Source organism: Colletes latitarsis, chromosome 8, assembly GCF_051014445.1.
Source record: "Colletes latitarsis isolate SP2378_abdomen chromosome 8, iyColLati1, whole genome shotgun sequence".
Taxonomy (NCBI): domain Eukaryota; kingdom Metazoa; phylum Arthropoda; class Insecta; order Hymenoptera; family Colletidae; genus Colletes; species Colletes latitarsis.
In genome coordinates this window covers 31,142,773-31,158,266 of record NC_135141.1, presented here as the reverse complement: position 1 = coordinate 31,158,266, position 15,494 = coordinate 31,142,773, and the positions used below count along the sequence as shown (strand labels likewise).

Genomic DNA, 15,494 nt, shown 5'->3' with positions numbered 1-15,494 from the left:
TTTCTTGGTTCCGCGTTTCTTAGTCTCTCGACGAGGGTGATTTGCAACCGTTCTTCTGCTCGTCAATTATGCAACGGTATACAACCAGTTACAGCCAAGGACGCTGCATTCCTCCGCGAGCCGACTTATCGATCATCTCAGAATTGTGTAAGTAAAACTGATTTAATTGAACAATCATTAGAAACTAGAAAGACTACGTAAAATCCACATTTGCAGCTCCTTACATATTACGTCTGCTGTACTAAAGGGTTTATTACCGTTAATAAATGAATAACAGTAATGTTGCACGGCGGGTGTCGCGAGTAAGAGACACGCGTTACGCGCAATTTGCGTTCAAATTACGTGCATTCTTGGTCACTGGAATAATTTATGGACGCGTGTGTTTCATGGAGCATTCCTCCCGGTTAACGAGAGAGTTTTCGCGGCGATCGAGTTTCCGGGTACGTCTAACTCGCGGCGATCGCGCTCTAACTTAAAAAGAGATCGACAGTTTTTCTCCCCGCGCGAGAAAGGAGTTCGTGCCGCACGCGAGGCCGCCGAGAACGTCGCGTGAAACGCCGATAACGCGATACGCGTGTACCTTTGCAACGTTCTGCCAGAACCTGACAACCTTATCGCCGAGCTGACCAGATTCTGACACTTTCAATTTTCAAAGATAACATCAATTTGCAAACCTATTTCGAGCGACGAATAATTTTATACCTCTTAATTATACAACGTCTCTGAGATAACCAGTAACAATATTGACGACATTTAGCAGCACCGTCGCCATGAAATATCAAGTGACATCAAGAGTCGAGTTTCCCCAGCGGTGTCTGGCAGACGCGTAGAAACGCGCGTCGTCCGGGAAAAAGTTCTGCGTTAGACCATTTGCTATTGTCTAACCCCTTCGGGCGGGTAACTTCTCAAGAATGCCGTGCGAGAGGGGCCACGTGTGCGGCATGAATTATTTCCCGAGGCTTTTCCTTGGTCTACGCGCAGACGGAACCCCTTCGTCTCTAATTGCTGTAATCGTTTCGGCGACGTTACTCCCGGAATATTGAAAATTCTGCGCGAGCCAGGCGTCATTGCCCTCCCGGTTCGTCTTGAATTACTCCTCGCCAGGGTATGTTAAGCCCCGTTCGCGAAGGGGCGCGTGTTACGAGGGAGGGTGAGAGAGAGTGTTCCAGCAGCGACAACGGTGAAACTCGCTGGGTCATTATCTTCTCCCGCCCGTAGTGGTAATCGACGTCTAATTCCGGAAGTACGATATTGATTATGCGGAAACCGGACGACGACCGATGCTCGATGTTCCCTGGCAAGGAGCAAACCGCCGCGACGAGCCTGTAATTCCGCGGCAGACCGACGCGTCGATACCGGGAACTTATATTCTCGTCGACGATGGAAATGCAAGAACCGCGCGCGATCGGTACGCCCTGTAATTGTCACGATCGTCGGTTATCGCGGCTAATTAACTGTCCGTTCGTTAGCTGCTCTTTTCGCTTTAACCGTCGTCCTTCTGACGGTCTACTTGGTCTTCAAGCCGTGCCCTCTCGTGCCCCGAGAAGAGCTTGAAAACCATGATCACAAGGCGGAACGTTTAAACCGCTTACTTTCGACCGTCCCCTTTCTGCTTTCGAGCGAGAATATTTCTTTGCGTCGTTTATTTATATCGATGTTCGCGGAGGGTCAACGTCTTTAATTGCAGAAAGACTTCTACAATTATTATTTTATAAAAAAAAATTGAAAAATAAGTCTTCTGTTCGAACATTTATATACCATTTATCGAGTGTAAAGGATGAATGTTGAGGGAACAATGGCTATAGGAGAATTAGAATATAGCGGGGACGCGGTTGCGTCTGCGAAACTCTCGTCAGGAATTCCAGAAGCACAATCCCGCCTACGAGGTATTAATTAATTCATCGGATCGGTCCATGGTTCCGAGCCTCGAACATATTAACGTAGATCGCGTACTACCTTATCGATTTTCAGTTACTCTTAACACGGACATTTTGGTCTCGTTTCAATTAAATAAATAATTTATAATCCAGTCGTATAGTCAGTAGGAATTGCTGAAAGCCCTTTGAGTGCATAGAGTCAAAGTAAATGTGAAAATAAACATAGAAGGGAGCATAAATTATAGTATGTGGTATAGTCATTGGATAGAGGATGAAATGCCCTTTAAAATGAGCGTTTGTACGGGATGATAGCTTTATTAGTTCCGGAGATATGACGATTTTAATTTCAAGTCGATCGGATGAGACCGAAGGGTTTGTTTACGTTTGTTTACGTCGTGGCATCAATGAACTCACGTGACCGTAGTAAGTAGTAAACGTGACGTCACTCGGTCACTCGGTCAGTGGGTCAACGTGCGACAAGGAGGTACGACGCGACGCGTCAGACGAAGACAGAGATAGTCGAATTAAGAAAAATACACTTTTACATAAATTGCGATATCTCGAAAACGGAAAGTCGGTTCGTCAAAAACCAAAAGCCATTTCAAAGAGGAGGCTTTGCCGCCGCTAACAATGCCTCAATAATGGAGAAAATTCTAATTATTTCGAAACTGCAAGTAATTAAAGTTTTAGTAATTTCAGTACGCGTCACCAGTCCGTTTTAACACGGGACGCGCCGTAAGAGAATTTTTTTAAAATTACCTATTTACATAAATTGCGATAACTCGAAAACGGAAAGTCGGATCGTCAAAAACCAAAAACCACATTAAAGGGGAAGGTTTGCCGCTTCTAACAACGGCTCAAAAACGGATAACGCGCCAGTAGTTTCGGAACTGCAAGCGTTTAAAGTTTTAGTATTTTTAATACGCGTTGACGGACTGTTGTAAGACGGGTATCGCGTGAGCGAGAGAAAGAAAGAGAGGTCCGAGCGTACAATGGAGATAGAAACAGTCGAATAGGAGAAATTACGCCTTTTTATAAATCACGATATCTCGAAAACGAAAAGTCGGATCGACATAAACAAAAAACCATTTTAAAGAGGAAGCTTTACCGCTTCTAACAGTGGCTCAATTACAGATGAAACGTTAATTGTTTCGATACTGCACGCGTCCAAAGTTTTACTACTTTTAATACGCGTTATTCCAAACGAAATTGTTCAGCGTTAATGGCCCCTCGTAAGTAGAATTCGTTTATTGGTAACTAGAAGTCGCATGAAGGATAAATGGATAGTCGCGATGGATAGATCGAGTAGTGGAATCGATCGAGGTCGTCCCGGCGAGCAGGATAAACGGGCAAATAGAACTGCCGCGGATAGATAAATTGACAGGGGTAGGTTGGACGTAGTTCGGGAGTGAGAAATTCTCTCGCGGGTCGAGGCGAACTTTCTCCCGCACTTAACCGCCTCTCGGAAACTTTTCAATAAAGCGCGGCTCACTTTCCATACGTTCCGGGGGCGAGGGTGGCAAAGTTTCGTGCCACTATCGTTCCTACGCAACATTTGCTGGATTCCCCGCGTGACACCGCTTGGAAACGTCGGGGATTATCATTCTCGATCTTCTCTCCGCGGAAAGTTCGTTCGAGGCGAGCAGCGGCCCGGGAACCGCGACGAGATAAAATTAATTCGTCCAACGACGATGGATCTTAATTTCCTGCTTGTAATTTATGTTTCACGGGGCGCCGCGCGATTAATCGTTCGCAGATAATCATTCCGATCTTCGCAGACGGAAATTTATGCAACGTGAATTCGTAACTGTCTGAAGATCGCGGGAGCGCGTATTAACAGATACATTTTTAATACTTCCTTTTCATCCCCTGCGTTTCAGCCCCGTGCACCCTCGGCGAAGTCAATTATCCGTTAATTAGTTTCCGCCGCCACGAATGGGAAATGAAGTTCTCGTTACGAAATATTGCACGTTTAATCCCCCGAGGGTTTACAGACGTCGGACATTATTACCGATATTTATTTTTAAATATATATTTAGCCGTTACGTTGTAAAAAGAGACCGGATCCGAGCGTTTCTATAACTGTACGCGTCGTTATTTACGCAAAGGTTTCTCACTGAAAGTTGAAGAGCATTTATCGCTAAATTGTTTTTCGCGTATCGTAACGAACATAACCATTTGTCGATGTCGCTGCAATTACAACGTGCCGCAAATTCGTTCGAAAATAACTCGATCTGTCAGTTTATATCGCTCTGGTATATCAACCCGAAACGGTTCGTATTATTATCGAATAAATAAAGGAACGTTTCAGCCATCGGTTTCCGCGATGTACAGAAAATATTGACGATCCCGTTCATCTTGTTTACCGTGAAATTATCAATACGCTTTCTGCTATTAGTCAGTGGGAACGATTTTTAACAAAATACATCCGTTGTTATTATACATAATTTCTATAAACCTCGATCGTGGGATTTTACAAAGCGAAATTATGAATATCAAACTCGTTCGGAAAGGATAAAACACCATTCCGGGGAAATCATTCGTTCCGAATTTCTTTGAGAGATACAGAACTTTTTTATTTCGGATCCACATTGTCAAAGAATCTGTCGCGACTCCAGCATCAAAGAGGCTCGAGTCGCGATCGAATGAAGCGACCGGACATTTTATCGCGAACCAGTTCTTCAGCGTTTACGCAGCAAGACGAGATAAATAATATCTCCTCTGTCCATCTTGCTCCCCCGTAATGACCTATCCTTCCCGTTCCGTATTCTCTGCGAGCCGTAGAGCGATACCGTCGGCTAGAACGTACCTCTAACTGCCACCACTGCTAATTGCCGTCCGTATAATTACCATATCGGGGAGATAAATATAGGGCTCTTACCTTCTGCCTACAGAGACAGTCACCGACGTTCCGTCCGCCGCGTGCGTTCCGTAGATACAGCGGCGAGAGACGGAAAATGCCGGTCTCTAATTTGCGAATATCTTTTTCGCCGCGAGTTAAGTAAAGCTAACGGCCTTGGAATACGAGATTTCGATACGAAAAGACGCCACGACTACCCACTAGCGTCCGTTTCTCTCGCCTACCAACAGCCCGCAGCGAACCCTTTCAAAGTGTCGTTGACTTGGAACGATGAGTGTCCCGATACAGCAGAGTATAAAATTCTCTGAATGTCTTTTAAGCGTCATCTTCGCGTGTTAAACTTTTATAGAATGTTCTGGGCTCGCCCACGGCTGGAATATTGTTCAATTGTCCGATGTCCTTGCTTCGATGATCTCTCCATTGCTGGCCGGAACGTGTCCGGCATAAATTTTATTACGTATCTGTGCCTCATAAATCGCGTGTGTATCTCTCTTTCTCGTGATTAATAACACGAGGAAAACGTGGATTGTTGACTTGTTGTTCTTATATAAATTAATTGTTTACCGTGTGGCACGTTCATGACATTTGACGATATATGTTGTGGATACGTGCTGGTTAGAAATCGCAGTTGTCAGAAGATAGTGCATTAGCTTTGCGTTAGCTCGACTATTTCTTCGAACATGGTCAAATGTTCGCAACAATTGTCGAAATTATGAATTTCTACCTAGTAAACCTAATATTTCTAAAAACTCCTAAACATTTCCTAAACCGTTATTATATTTTAACCCTTAAGTGGATTATCGGGGCCTCTGTGGCCCTCTGCAAGTTTAAACTAACGATTATTTAATATACGTGAATGCAATTATTTGAAAATTTATGTTACGAGAGAAAAGAAACGACATTAACGTTTTTCAGCCGCGTAGAGGGTTGCCTTCGCCTTTGCTGGCTCCATCCCCCACCCATCCCGTTCGCAAATACGTCTGGTAACAGAACACAATTAAAAGAAACTATTGCGAGACGAGTCCTTTGTCGGGATTAAGCCGACTCGTTTTCTCTGGCTTTCTTCCGCGTCGTGTGTACGCTCCGCGATAATGGAACGCGTATACTTCATCGAGCGGGTAGGAGAAATGAAAAACCCTTGCCCGGGAAATTCATTATCATAAAAATAACCTTTGTCTTCTCCCGTGCCCCGACAACGAGTTACAATCTTAACATGCGCGTAATCCTCTTCGTCACGGAAGACGTCGTCGTTCGCAAATTGCCTCCGCCTACCCACCCCCTCGCGTGGAGATACGGGAACAGAAAAATATTCGCGATACACTCTGCGCGAACAGAACTCTTAACCCCTAATTTTCTACGCTACGATATTTTGCAACGCGTTTTCCCCTGATTCCTGGCAGCGGCCCGTGGCTCTCTGGCTCCGTTTCCAGCAGAGGGTGGAAAATTATCGTGGCGCCGTTCCGACATCGAAGCGAGACATCCTCCCCCGCGCCGGCGAAACTTTCCTCCGAGGACTAATCGCGCGCGTCGACCGCGGTGACGGCTAATTAGCGGCCCCGGAAACGAACCGTGCCGCCAGGAATTAATATCTACAGACCCATCGTCATTTTTATCGTTTTCAAAGCAAACGCGCGTGGAACTCCCGATACTTTTTATAAATATCCGATAATATATTGATATGACAACCAACTGCAATGTATTATCCATTTTTATTCTGGTTTTTATCGGGGAAAAGCTGAACCAAGTTTGATTTGATATCATAATTGCCAACGCTAATATTGTTTTACAGTTTTACGCGCCCGGAATATCCCTCGAAGCTTCTTCTAGAAATTACGGTTATTTCCAGAGTGGGAGTCTAATAAGTGACGTCATAATGAGTCGTCAAAGGCCACTGTGAGCCCTGTTACACACGCTCGGTTAATCATACGTCGTGCTGTGTTATTTGAGTCGAGTGTACAATCAGATTTTTAACCCTTTGCTCTACAATTTTTCTCCAATGTCGGCGACCAGCAATTTCGAGGCAATTTCATGGTGTCGTACGTGGAAATTAAAGAGACTGTCTCGCCCCTAAAATAAGATTCGCAGTGCAAGAATTTTCTCGTCATTTTGGAATGATTCGAACCAGCAAAACAATGACTCCCGTAACCTGCATCGTATTATACAATTTAACTCTTTGCACTACGAATTACATTTCAATTTTGTTATCAGCAGCCCCCTAAAGTGTTTCATTTGAACAAATTCAATTAAATATCTGTTTTATTTACACTATATCTCTTTGGTTTGGATTTGAAAAAACGTCAAATGTTAAATTACAACATCCCTTATATCGAGCACGAAGAGCAATCAATTTCAAACGGTCCCTCCTTTTTTCGAAAAAACACGCACTCCCCAGTGGGTCGCTGTTACGCGCCAGCTTTACGACCCCGAACCTCCTCGTAATTGACTCGGTGATTAAGAGAATAATTGCGGAGGGTAATTAGGGAAAGAACACGGACTCCTTCTCGCTGAACCACCCTTTTAACGTCGCGTTGACATACTCTCGTATCTCTCGTTGAACGTGTTCTCGACTTACGTTTACGGTGGACTCGCGACAGAGATTACGTTCCATTAGCTCTTTGCCTAATCGTCCGGCTATCGTCGCGAATCAGAAACGACAAAATCCCGGCTAGTGCAAGAGTAAGATAGCAGATTTAAATTCCAACTTGCTCGCGAGTGCTGATCAATCGTAGGAAATAAAATTTATTTATTCATATATGCGACGGGCGTAGAACCGTTATTATACGCGAGTCGTACGGCACCGTGCAATTATGATAAAACTCGCTGAAACCAGAAATTCATCATCGGATAATTTAGGAAAATTTATAACCGTGCGTGAGTTACATCCCACCGCGTCGAAGGAGCCCCGCGACGGCGCCACGGAAACGTTTTCTCTCGGGTTTTGCGTTAACTTTCGCTTTTTGACAATAGGTGGTCGACGTCTGCCATATCCGTAGCAACGTCGTTCGCGATAGGGCGCGATTTACGAGCAACAACCCTCCCCGTTGGAGCCAGAACGCGGTGCCACCAGACCCCCTTTCGCGGCGCAGTTGTTATAGCGACGTTAAACTAGCCAGACAATGACAAAGCTTTACGATTCCGCGGGCCAGTCGTTGGCCCATACACGGTGGGGTCGAAATTTAACGAATTCGAAGTCTCGTTAATAATCCGCGACGATAAATTCGTCGACGACGCGATCCCGAGTGACCCTATTATCCACGGACACCGTCGCGTTTCCCGTCGAGTCTACGCGGCTAACAACCTCCTTCCAAGCCTCCCTTCCGATGCAATTAAATGCAATTCGATTCCCATTATCCTTCCTCGACGCTGGAAAAACACTTTCGCCCGGTCGTCGCCGCGGAAAAGGAAAAGAAGACCGGCTCCCATCAGCAGATGGGAAATTAAGCTCGTTTTTATTTACTTGTTTCAATTACGAACGGAATTAACTCCCCCCGATATAAAATAACGAAGTTACGTACGCGTGCAATTTACGAAAATGTTTATTCGTTCGATCCGGAAACCAGAGACGAATTCTTATCAACTGGGGACGGTTCGTTCTCGGGAGTACAAAATTTGAATGATAAAATGAGAACGTATTTCACGTCGAACGAATAATGGCTTGTCCGAATAACTGTTCGATGGAACGAATTGTTGCAAATAAATCGTTGCAACGGTTCTGATCGTCGTCTATTATTCGAGCAAAGTTTCGTCCGTTTCCGCTGGGAACCATATCGTATTTCATCCTATTTTTAAACTAACCCTTGTACTAGATACATTTACGTAGATATTAAAAAATGTCTCTCCAAGTTAATCAAAGTGTTTCCTCGCGATTTTGGGCGCTTAATGTTCCCGGGCGACGTTTCCACAGCAATTAACGCATAGCAAGGTATCCATATCTGGCGTTATTGCTCGTCACGGTTAATTAGATCGTCAACCGCGGCGAATTCGCCCGCCATATTCGGGAGTCACGAACCCTCGTAGACAGGCAAATGGCCGTCATTCCCCGGTACTCGTGTCTGATATCGCTACCGGTCGCGACATCCTTTTTATTACGTCTCGTCATCTTGTGGAGTTTCATTTTTAACTGGAACGCTGCCAACTCTACGCTGCCTCTTATTGCGCTTCGTTTAGGATCGGGGGAATCGCGATTTCCATCCACGGGACGACAGCGTAAACGTTTGCACGTTCATCGAAATAAATAATTGCAAATATACGTACAAAAATCTTATATTCTTTACTCGTTCGATATTTCACAAACCATAAATAAAATACATCGTTGTCCACGCGTAGCCATAATTAAAATTAGTTTTCATGGGAAACGTAATGTTGTAATTCATGAACAACTGCCGAGGAAATTGGTCATTTGGATAACGAGCAACGATTGCTCGCCTCTATTTATTGACGTAAAAAGTAGCGCGTTCTATATTTATACTATTTACTTTTTCTCCATTTTTCAACGAGCAACGAGCAAAGAATTCCTTTTATTTGTTCGTCGTTTGGAATTTCTGATCTAAATTTTGCCCATCTCCGGTGCACGCGTTTACGTGTCTGGTCTGCCGTACGACCGTGCACAGTTATCGTAGGATTGTCACTCAGGAGCCACCTAGGCGAACCGAAAATAGAACATCAAGAGTGTCGTTTGCAATGCCTCGAAGTTGAAACACGAGCCGCGTCTGCGAGTTGCATAATAACATCGGGAGCACGGTTGCTGCTTTGGGGGGATGCAAATGCTCGCGAAACTTTCCGGGGTAAACTGTCGGGGGCCTTTCGAAAAAAACTCTCTGGTCCGTGCTCGATGAGGAATGCATTAATTGCGTCTAAGGTAATTGTTTCGCCCGTACGATTTTCACTTCACGGTTTTACCTCTTTCGAGCTTTCTTTCCGGGTCGTTAAATATTCCGATCACGTCGGAAGCGAAACGATTAATAGTTGAGAGAGCTTTCCTCCTATTCTCGTGCAGTTCGAGTTTCAAATTTCGCTCCTCCGTAATGTTTGCAATTTTAATCCGCGTATTTATCGAACGAAACGTTAATGAAAGTGCTTGTTTGTTCCCGAGGCCGGTGACGTAATTTGGAAAAGTAGGATTCATTAACTATCGTTGATTAAGCAAAACGGCGGGGCCATCAATCTCGAGGGGGTGGAACGGTCCGTGGAACTTTTATTCCCGCTCGTTCTAATGGAACTCTCCATACGGGAAGGAGAAACTCGACTATGGGATTGTCGGAGTGTTTTATCGTTCGCGTTCCAGGGGAACGTTTAAGTGCACAGAACGATTCTGTGTTTGGTGGTTTCCGCGCCCTCGCTGACCAGCTTTTTTCCATTTTTCGTTGCAGGGACCTGAGACCAGCCAGCTTGGAGAAAGGCCAAGAGACCCGCAGACTGAGAGTGTACTCGTGCTACGCTTGGGGTGGGCCGCTCTTAGTCGCTGGCTTGGCCGCCCTTCTGGATCATCTTCCGCCCCAACCTCAGTACACGTTCCTCCGGCCCCGTTTCGGCGAGAAACAGTGTTGGTTCTACGGTAAGTTCGCTTGCTACGTCCCTATGAAGTCCTGTTCGGGCTCGCGAAGCCGAGGGAACCTTTGAACTCGTTCGCGGAAAGTTTGCTCGGGCGAGAAAGAGTCGCCGAGAGTCTGCACAGGAACTCGACTTTAATCAAAGCCCTGAGCGCCCGGTATTCATCGGGAAGACTAATTCGTACAGAGCGCTCTTAAACGGCCGTTGCAAACGTCCGGAGCCGCGCGATGAATTCATCAAAGTTTATTTCTTTTATCTACCGAGTCTTTGCGATGTACAGAGAACACGCTCCGAATTATTTATCCAAGTTTTAGTTCAAAGAAGTAACTTGTTACGTGGCTCAAGCTTTGAATAACAAATTATTATACTAAATCTACCGAGACTTCAATGTTAGAGATTCTTTGGGTGCGTAGTGTCAAAGTAAATATGAAAATAAACATAGAAGGCAACGTAAATTAGAATAGTCGTTCGGTTCATAGGAGGGAGGATGAAATGCCCTTTAAAACGAGCGTTCGAACGAGTCGATAGCATTATTAGTTCCGGAGATATGACGATTTTGGTTTCAAGTCGATCGTGTGAGTTCGAAGGGCTTCTTTACGTTCCATTGTTGACATCTGCGCGAGGTCATTGACCACACGTGACCGTAGTAAATAGTGAGTTACCCCGCAACTAAAAATAATTATTTTAGAATGATTTGGAATTTTTTCTTTTGCCGAAAAATGTTCGTTAATAATTTTTTAACGAAGCCTCAATCGACAAATTGGTATTCTTGATTTTCGTTTTATCTCGGGCCCTGGAATCTCCCATTAAAATTTTTCCCAGAGGTGCCGAGAAGCTAACCAGAATTTGATACCTAATACTATCCGCTTTGAACGAAATTTTAAAAATCGTTTGACCAGTTGTGGTAGGTTTAGTGTTGAATAAATATTTAATCTTACTCTGGTTTCGAGTCGCCCGGAATAAAACGATCGATCCTCGGGGTAAATGGGTTCGATACAGTTTACGAGGCGAAAGCTATCGCCACGGTAATAATTCTCGTAGCAAACGGAAAGAGGTTCGCGCCGACGATAATTAATTCGCGGCTCGACGCGAACGCTTGCGAATTAATTCGATCGCGTCACACGCGACTTATCAGTGAATTAATTTCCCTGAATGTTCGAGGGCGGTGATCTGGTGTTCCGTTGTTAGGACGATAGTCGGGGCCGGACTTGCTGACATTAGTAACGGATCAGTTCCACAGACGGTAATGGAGCCTATTACCGAAAGTAATACACGGAGGTGGGGCTACGGTTAACACGTAATTCTCCGTGATCCGATTATTCCGCTAATTAATAGGACTGGTCAGTCGTGTTCGAGGCGCTGATTAAATCGGTTTCGTTAATCGATCGATCGACGTCAGAGCCGCGGATTAATTGCTAATCAAGGTCCGTTCGCGGTGGCTGCGTCCACCTAGGACCTTGGCCAAGGATTCTCTAGAAATTTTACCAAATAATTGAGATTCATCTATTAAAGGGAACTCATTAATTCCATTTACTTTACTATATCAGATAGCTTCCGGGAGACGGTATTTTATTTTAATCTTGATATATCCGCGCATCCCAAGCGTATGGCATTATATCATTCGAACGCAATCGATAAATTACATTTATATATCGCGACGCGTCATCCCTATATCAAATAGGTCCCCGTCGTTTATTACATTTCCCACCCATCGATTTTCTTTCTAATTAAAAAATACGACCGATACATCGACCCCCGTAAACTGTTATAAAAGAAAATCCGTGTCCACTGTAACTTAAAATTCTCCAGGATCTCGTTGCATCCGTGGGCTCGTTAGCAAAAATGAAGATGCAGGGCGCCTTATGGCGAATATTTCCGTTAATAGGATTACGTGGTCCCCAAAATATCTCGGTTAGGGCGTGTATACGCCCTCGTTTCTGGTCGTGTACGCACAGGCGTAATCATTCCGGATAAGAAACAACGCCACGCACTATCAGCATCCGCGTAGTGGCAGGCCCAGGAATACCAAGCCGTAAGAGGATTACACAGCTCCCGAAAGATTGTATTTAAGTATGACGCAGGGTGGCCGAATAAGAAGATCGATACCCACCCAAAGTACGCTTAATACCTCGAATCCCTAATAATAACCGATGCAAGCCCCTGGGTCTCCGGTCGGTTATGCGCGCGGGTTCGCTGAATGGGGATAATAAGGAGCCGAACGGTAATGTCGCGTCTTTATTCGTGGTCGTAGGCTCCCCAGCTACGGTTGCAGGCTATTTAACGAGCACTACCCCCCCTAATCCACATCCACTGCACCCCGTAATCCGGCGAGCAGTACCCTATCTCTCTCTCTCTGTCTGTGTTTTAACCGTGACTCCGGCGCTACAGTGTAAATACTCGTTTCAAACACTGCGTACTACCGGGGTATTAATTTCCAGCGGTCGCGATATTTATCGACGCCGAGGAACCCACCCACGGCGATTAATGTTTAGCTTTTATATATCCTTTGACAAATACAAACGTCCACGCGGCCCCCGCCTCTATTTTCGTTTCGCTTTCCGGACGATGGGGGACCGCGCGATGCTGGCATTTCCCGTCGATTCCGGACTCGTTCGTTCTCACTTTGACACAATATCCACTTGTTTCAAATTTCTATGAATTGTTATGTTACTATGCTTTAAATTTCGCTTGTCCCGTCGACTGACAAATTTTCTTCGTTTTCTATTAAGCTGTTGTAAAACGAGAACACTCGTTTCCCGTTTAAGTCGATAATGTCTTAAGGAGATATTTGCACGTAGCCCATTTTTCTCGATGTTGCAAAAAACCTGGACACGAAGTACGAGGCGCAACTAAAGTCTGCGGGAAATATTTGCCCCGTACCACCGAGTATGAGAGTCCAATATGGGGTATGTTTGACCCCCGCGGAATATTAAAACGGGGGGAAAACGCGGCCGCGTTACGACGAACGTTCGAGTTAGTTTTATGGCTTCGTTCGTCGAAACAGATTGAAAAAATTGTTCGAGACGCCATAGCTGGATTCACTCTCGATTAAAAACTGGCAAGTCGATTTATTTTAGCGCGTTCAGTTCTCGATGTTCCCTCGTAACCGTGGGAGTGTGCATCGGAGGAGCTTGTTAGGAGGACCATCGCGAACACGTCCGACGTGAACTGCTCTGGGACGACAATGCCTCGACTTGGTGTCACGTAATCGCATCGGAAGGAAACGTAACGAGAGCACCGGGGATGCACGACTACTCGAACGCGCCGATCGGGTCGGTCTTCCTCCCTTTTTCGCTGAAATAAAGCTAAGCCGGACAAAGGAAGACGCGCAAGCCGGGAATCGCGTAGGAAATAGAGTCGTAGCCGTGGCGCTAAATCAGGATAATGGTGTCCCATGGGAAGCCGTGTCGTACTATCGCGAGTTGTTACGTCCTGACACAATGCTTCTGCTCCGGGAGCAGATGAGGGGTTCAGAGGGACAACCGGACCCCTGTTACCCTCTCCTTTTTCTCTATCTTTCCATTCCCCGCCCTTTTATTAACCTTTCTATTCCCGCCGTCTCATATAAAAAATATATGTCCTACGTTCTCCGTGACGAGATAACTTTTACGAGTGCAATTCTTTCATTTTTGCCTCGCTAGCAACTCCATAATCAAAAGCAGAGTTTAAGGGGAGAGGATTATCGTGTAACAGCAGGTCGAAACTAAAGTTTCCCCTTTAATTTTTCTCGTAAAGAATTAGAAGTTCTATTGCAGTAGAACACGAAGAGTTTGTTGGTTTCAAGGAGAGTAAATTGACTCAGATTTCTTTTATTAAACAGTAGTCAAGTTTTTAATTTTTAATTAAACTAAATTTAATTTTAACGCTATTACGCGGGAAATTCGAATTGTAAAAGTGACGAGAGATACGAAACGAACGCATTATTGGACCCCGATTTCGAGTCGTTATTTTCGTGGTCTCGCGTCCCTCGTGTCTGTCTCCCCTGGCACTCGATGTCCCCCACTCTGTCACTCTCTGGCACACCCCGTAACAACATAGGCCGAGACGATGGGGTCGAGAGATAAACCTGGCGCCAGCCAGTCCAACCCCTACGCGCGAAACCGGCCGAAACTTCCAACGTTCCCCCTCGTTTCGGCCCCCTTTTGTGCCCCCCCGACAAAAAGCACCTACAGGTAATATCGACAGTAAGTGAATAGGGTACGCGAAACGTTCGTGTGCGTACGGTGTGTCGTTGAATGCATAATCAGGCTGGAAACAACTTCCTCCCGGAGCGGCAGGCACGCGTTCATGCCGCCAACCTTGTCTTCGATTTCTAATTCATCGCGTGGATGACGGCTTAGAGCGTACCCGAACCCCCTTATCGATATGCAATTTTCTGAACGAGAGGAAAGCACACACGCCCCGGCGCGTCTAATACGAAAACGGGGACGAAATTAAAGCGGGTGGTTCAAGGTGAACTACCCTTAACCTTGCCGTACTGTGCCTATTAATAATTTTATTAATTCTGTGCTCCCCCCCAACTGGATTTGGTATTGGATTTACTATTGCATAAGAAAAGTAATTTTCTACGCAAGCATTGGGGCACAAAGTGAAATAAATAAATCGACGACACCCTGTCTATCCTTACTCTTGCAATCCTACGCTTATTAATAATTTTATTAATTCTGTACCCCCATCTAAACGAAGGTACACAAGTCGTTTTATTCGTGAGCAAAAATAGAAATAAACGTACGATACTGTGCGCTACATTCGAATAGAGCTTTTGAAATTTTTTTTAAAGCTGTATGGGTTCGTAGTAAATGGTCCGTGCGCCTTAATTTCCGAACGCGTCTCGCAGTAATGAGAATAATGGCGGTAATAGCGACAAACGGGATCGTAATAAGAACTCGTTTGACAGAGGATCGGGAACGGTGCACGTAGCTGGGGGCTTGGTATTCGAAACTCCCCTAACCGGGCCTGTGCACTGGCATTCTGGCGTTCCGGTGTTCTGGCGCGCCCCATAACAACGCAGCCAGAAACGATGGGGTAGAGAGATAAATCTGGTGCCAGCCAGTTCCAACCCCCGGCGCGGTGGTTTCGCGCGGCCGGAACTCTTGTTCCTCTCCCTCCGAGCCCCGACTATAGGCCCACTAAACTGCGCGTAAACGCACACGGAGCGTTTAAGCAGCCTCGAAACGAGCCCCTTTTCCTTCGCGATCGTCGATCTC

The 15,494-nt window shown here is 45.5% G+C and overlaps 1 protein-coding gene across 1 annotated transcript in view; it reads left to right on the top strand.

Moving 5' to 3' along the window:
- Mthl1 (adhesion G-protein coupled receptor methuselah-like 1) overlaps positions 1-15,494 on the top strand; it is a 142,976-nt gene that overhangs the window by 103,493 nt on the left and 23,989 nt on the right. Inside the window, exon 5 of the mRNA XM_076770940.1 lies at positions 10,107-10,291. Coding sequence (XP_076627055.1) covers positions 10,107-10,291 — 185 coding nt within the window. The remainder of the gene's footprint in view (positions 1-10,106; positions 10,292-15,494) is intronic.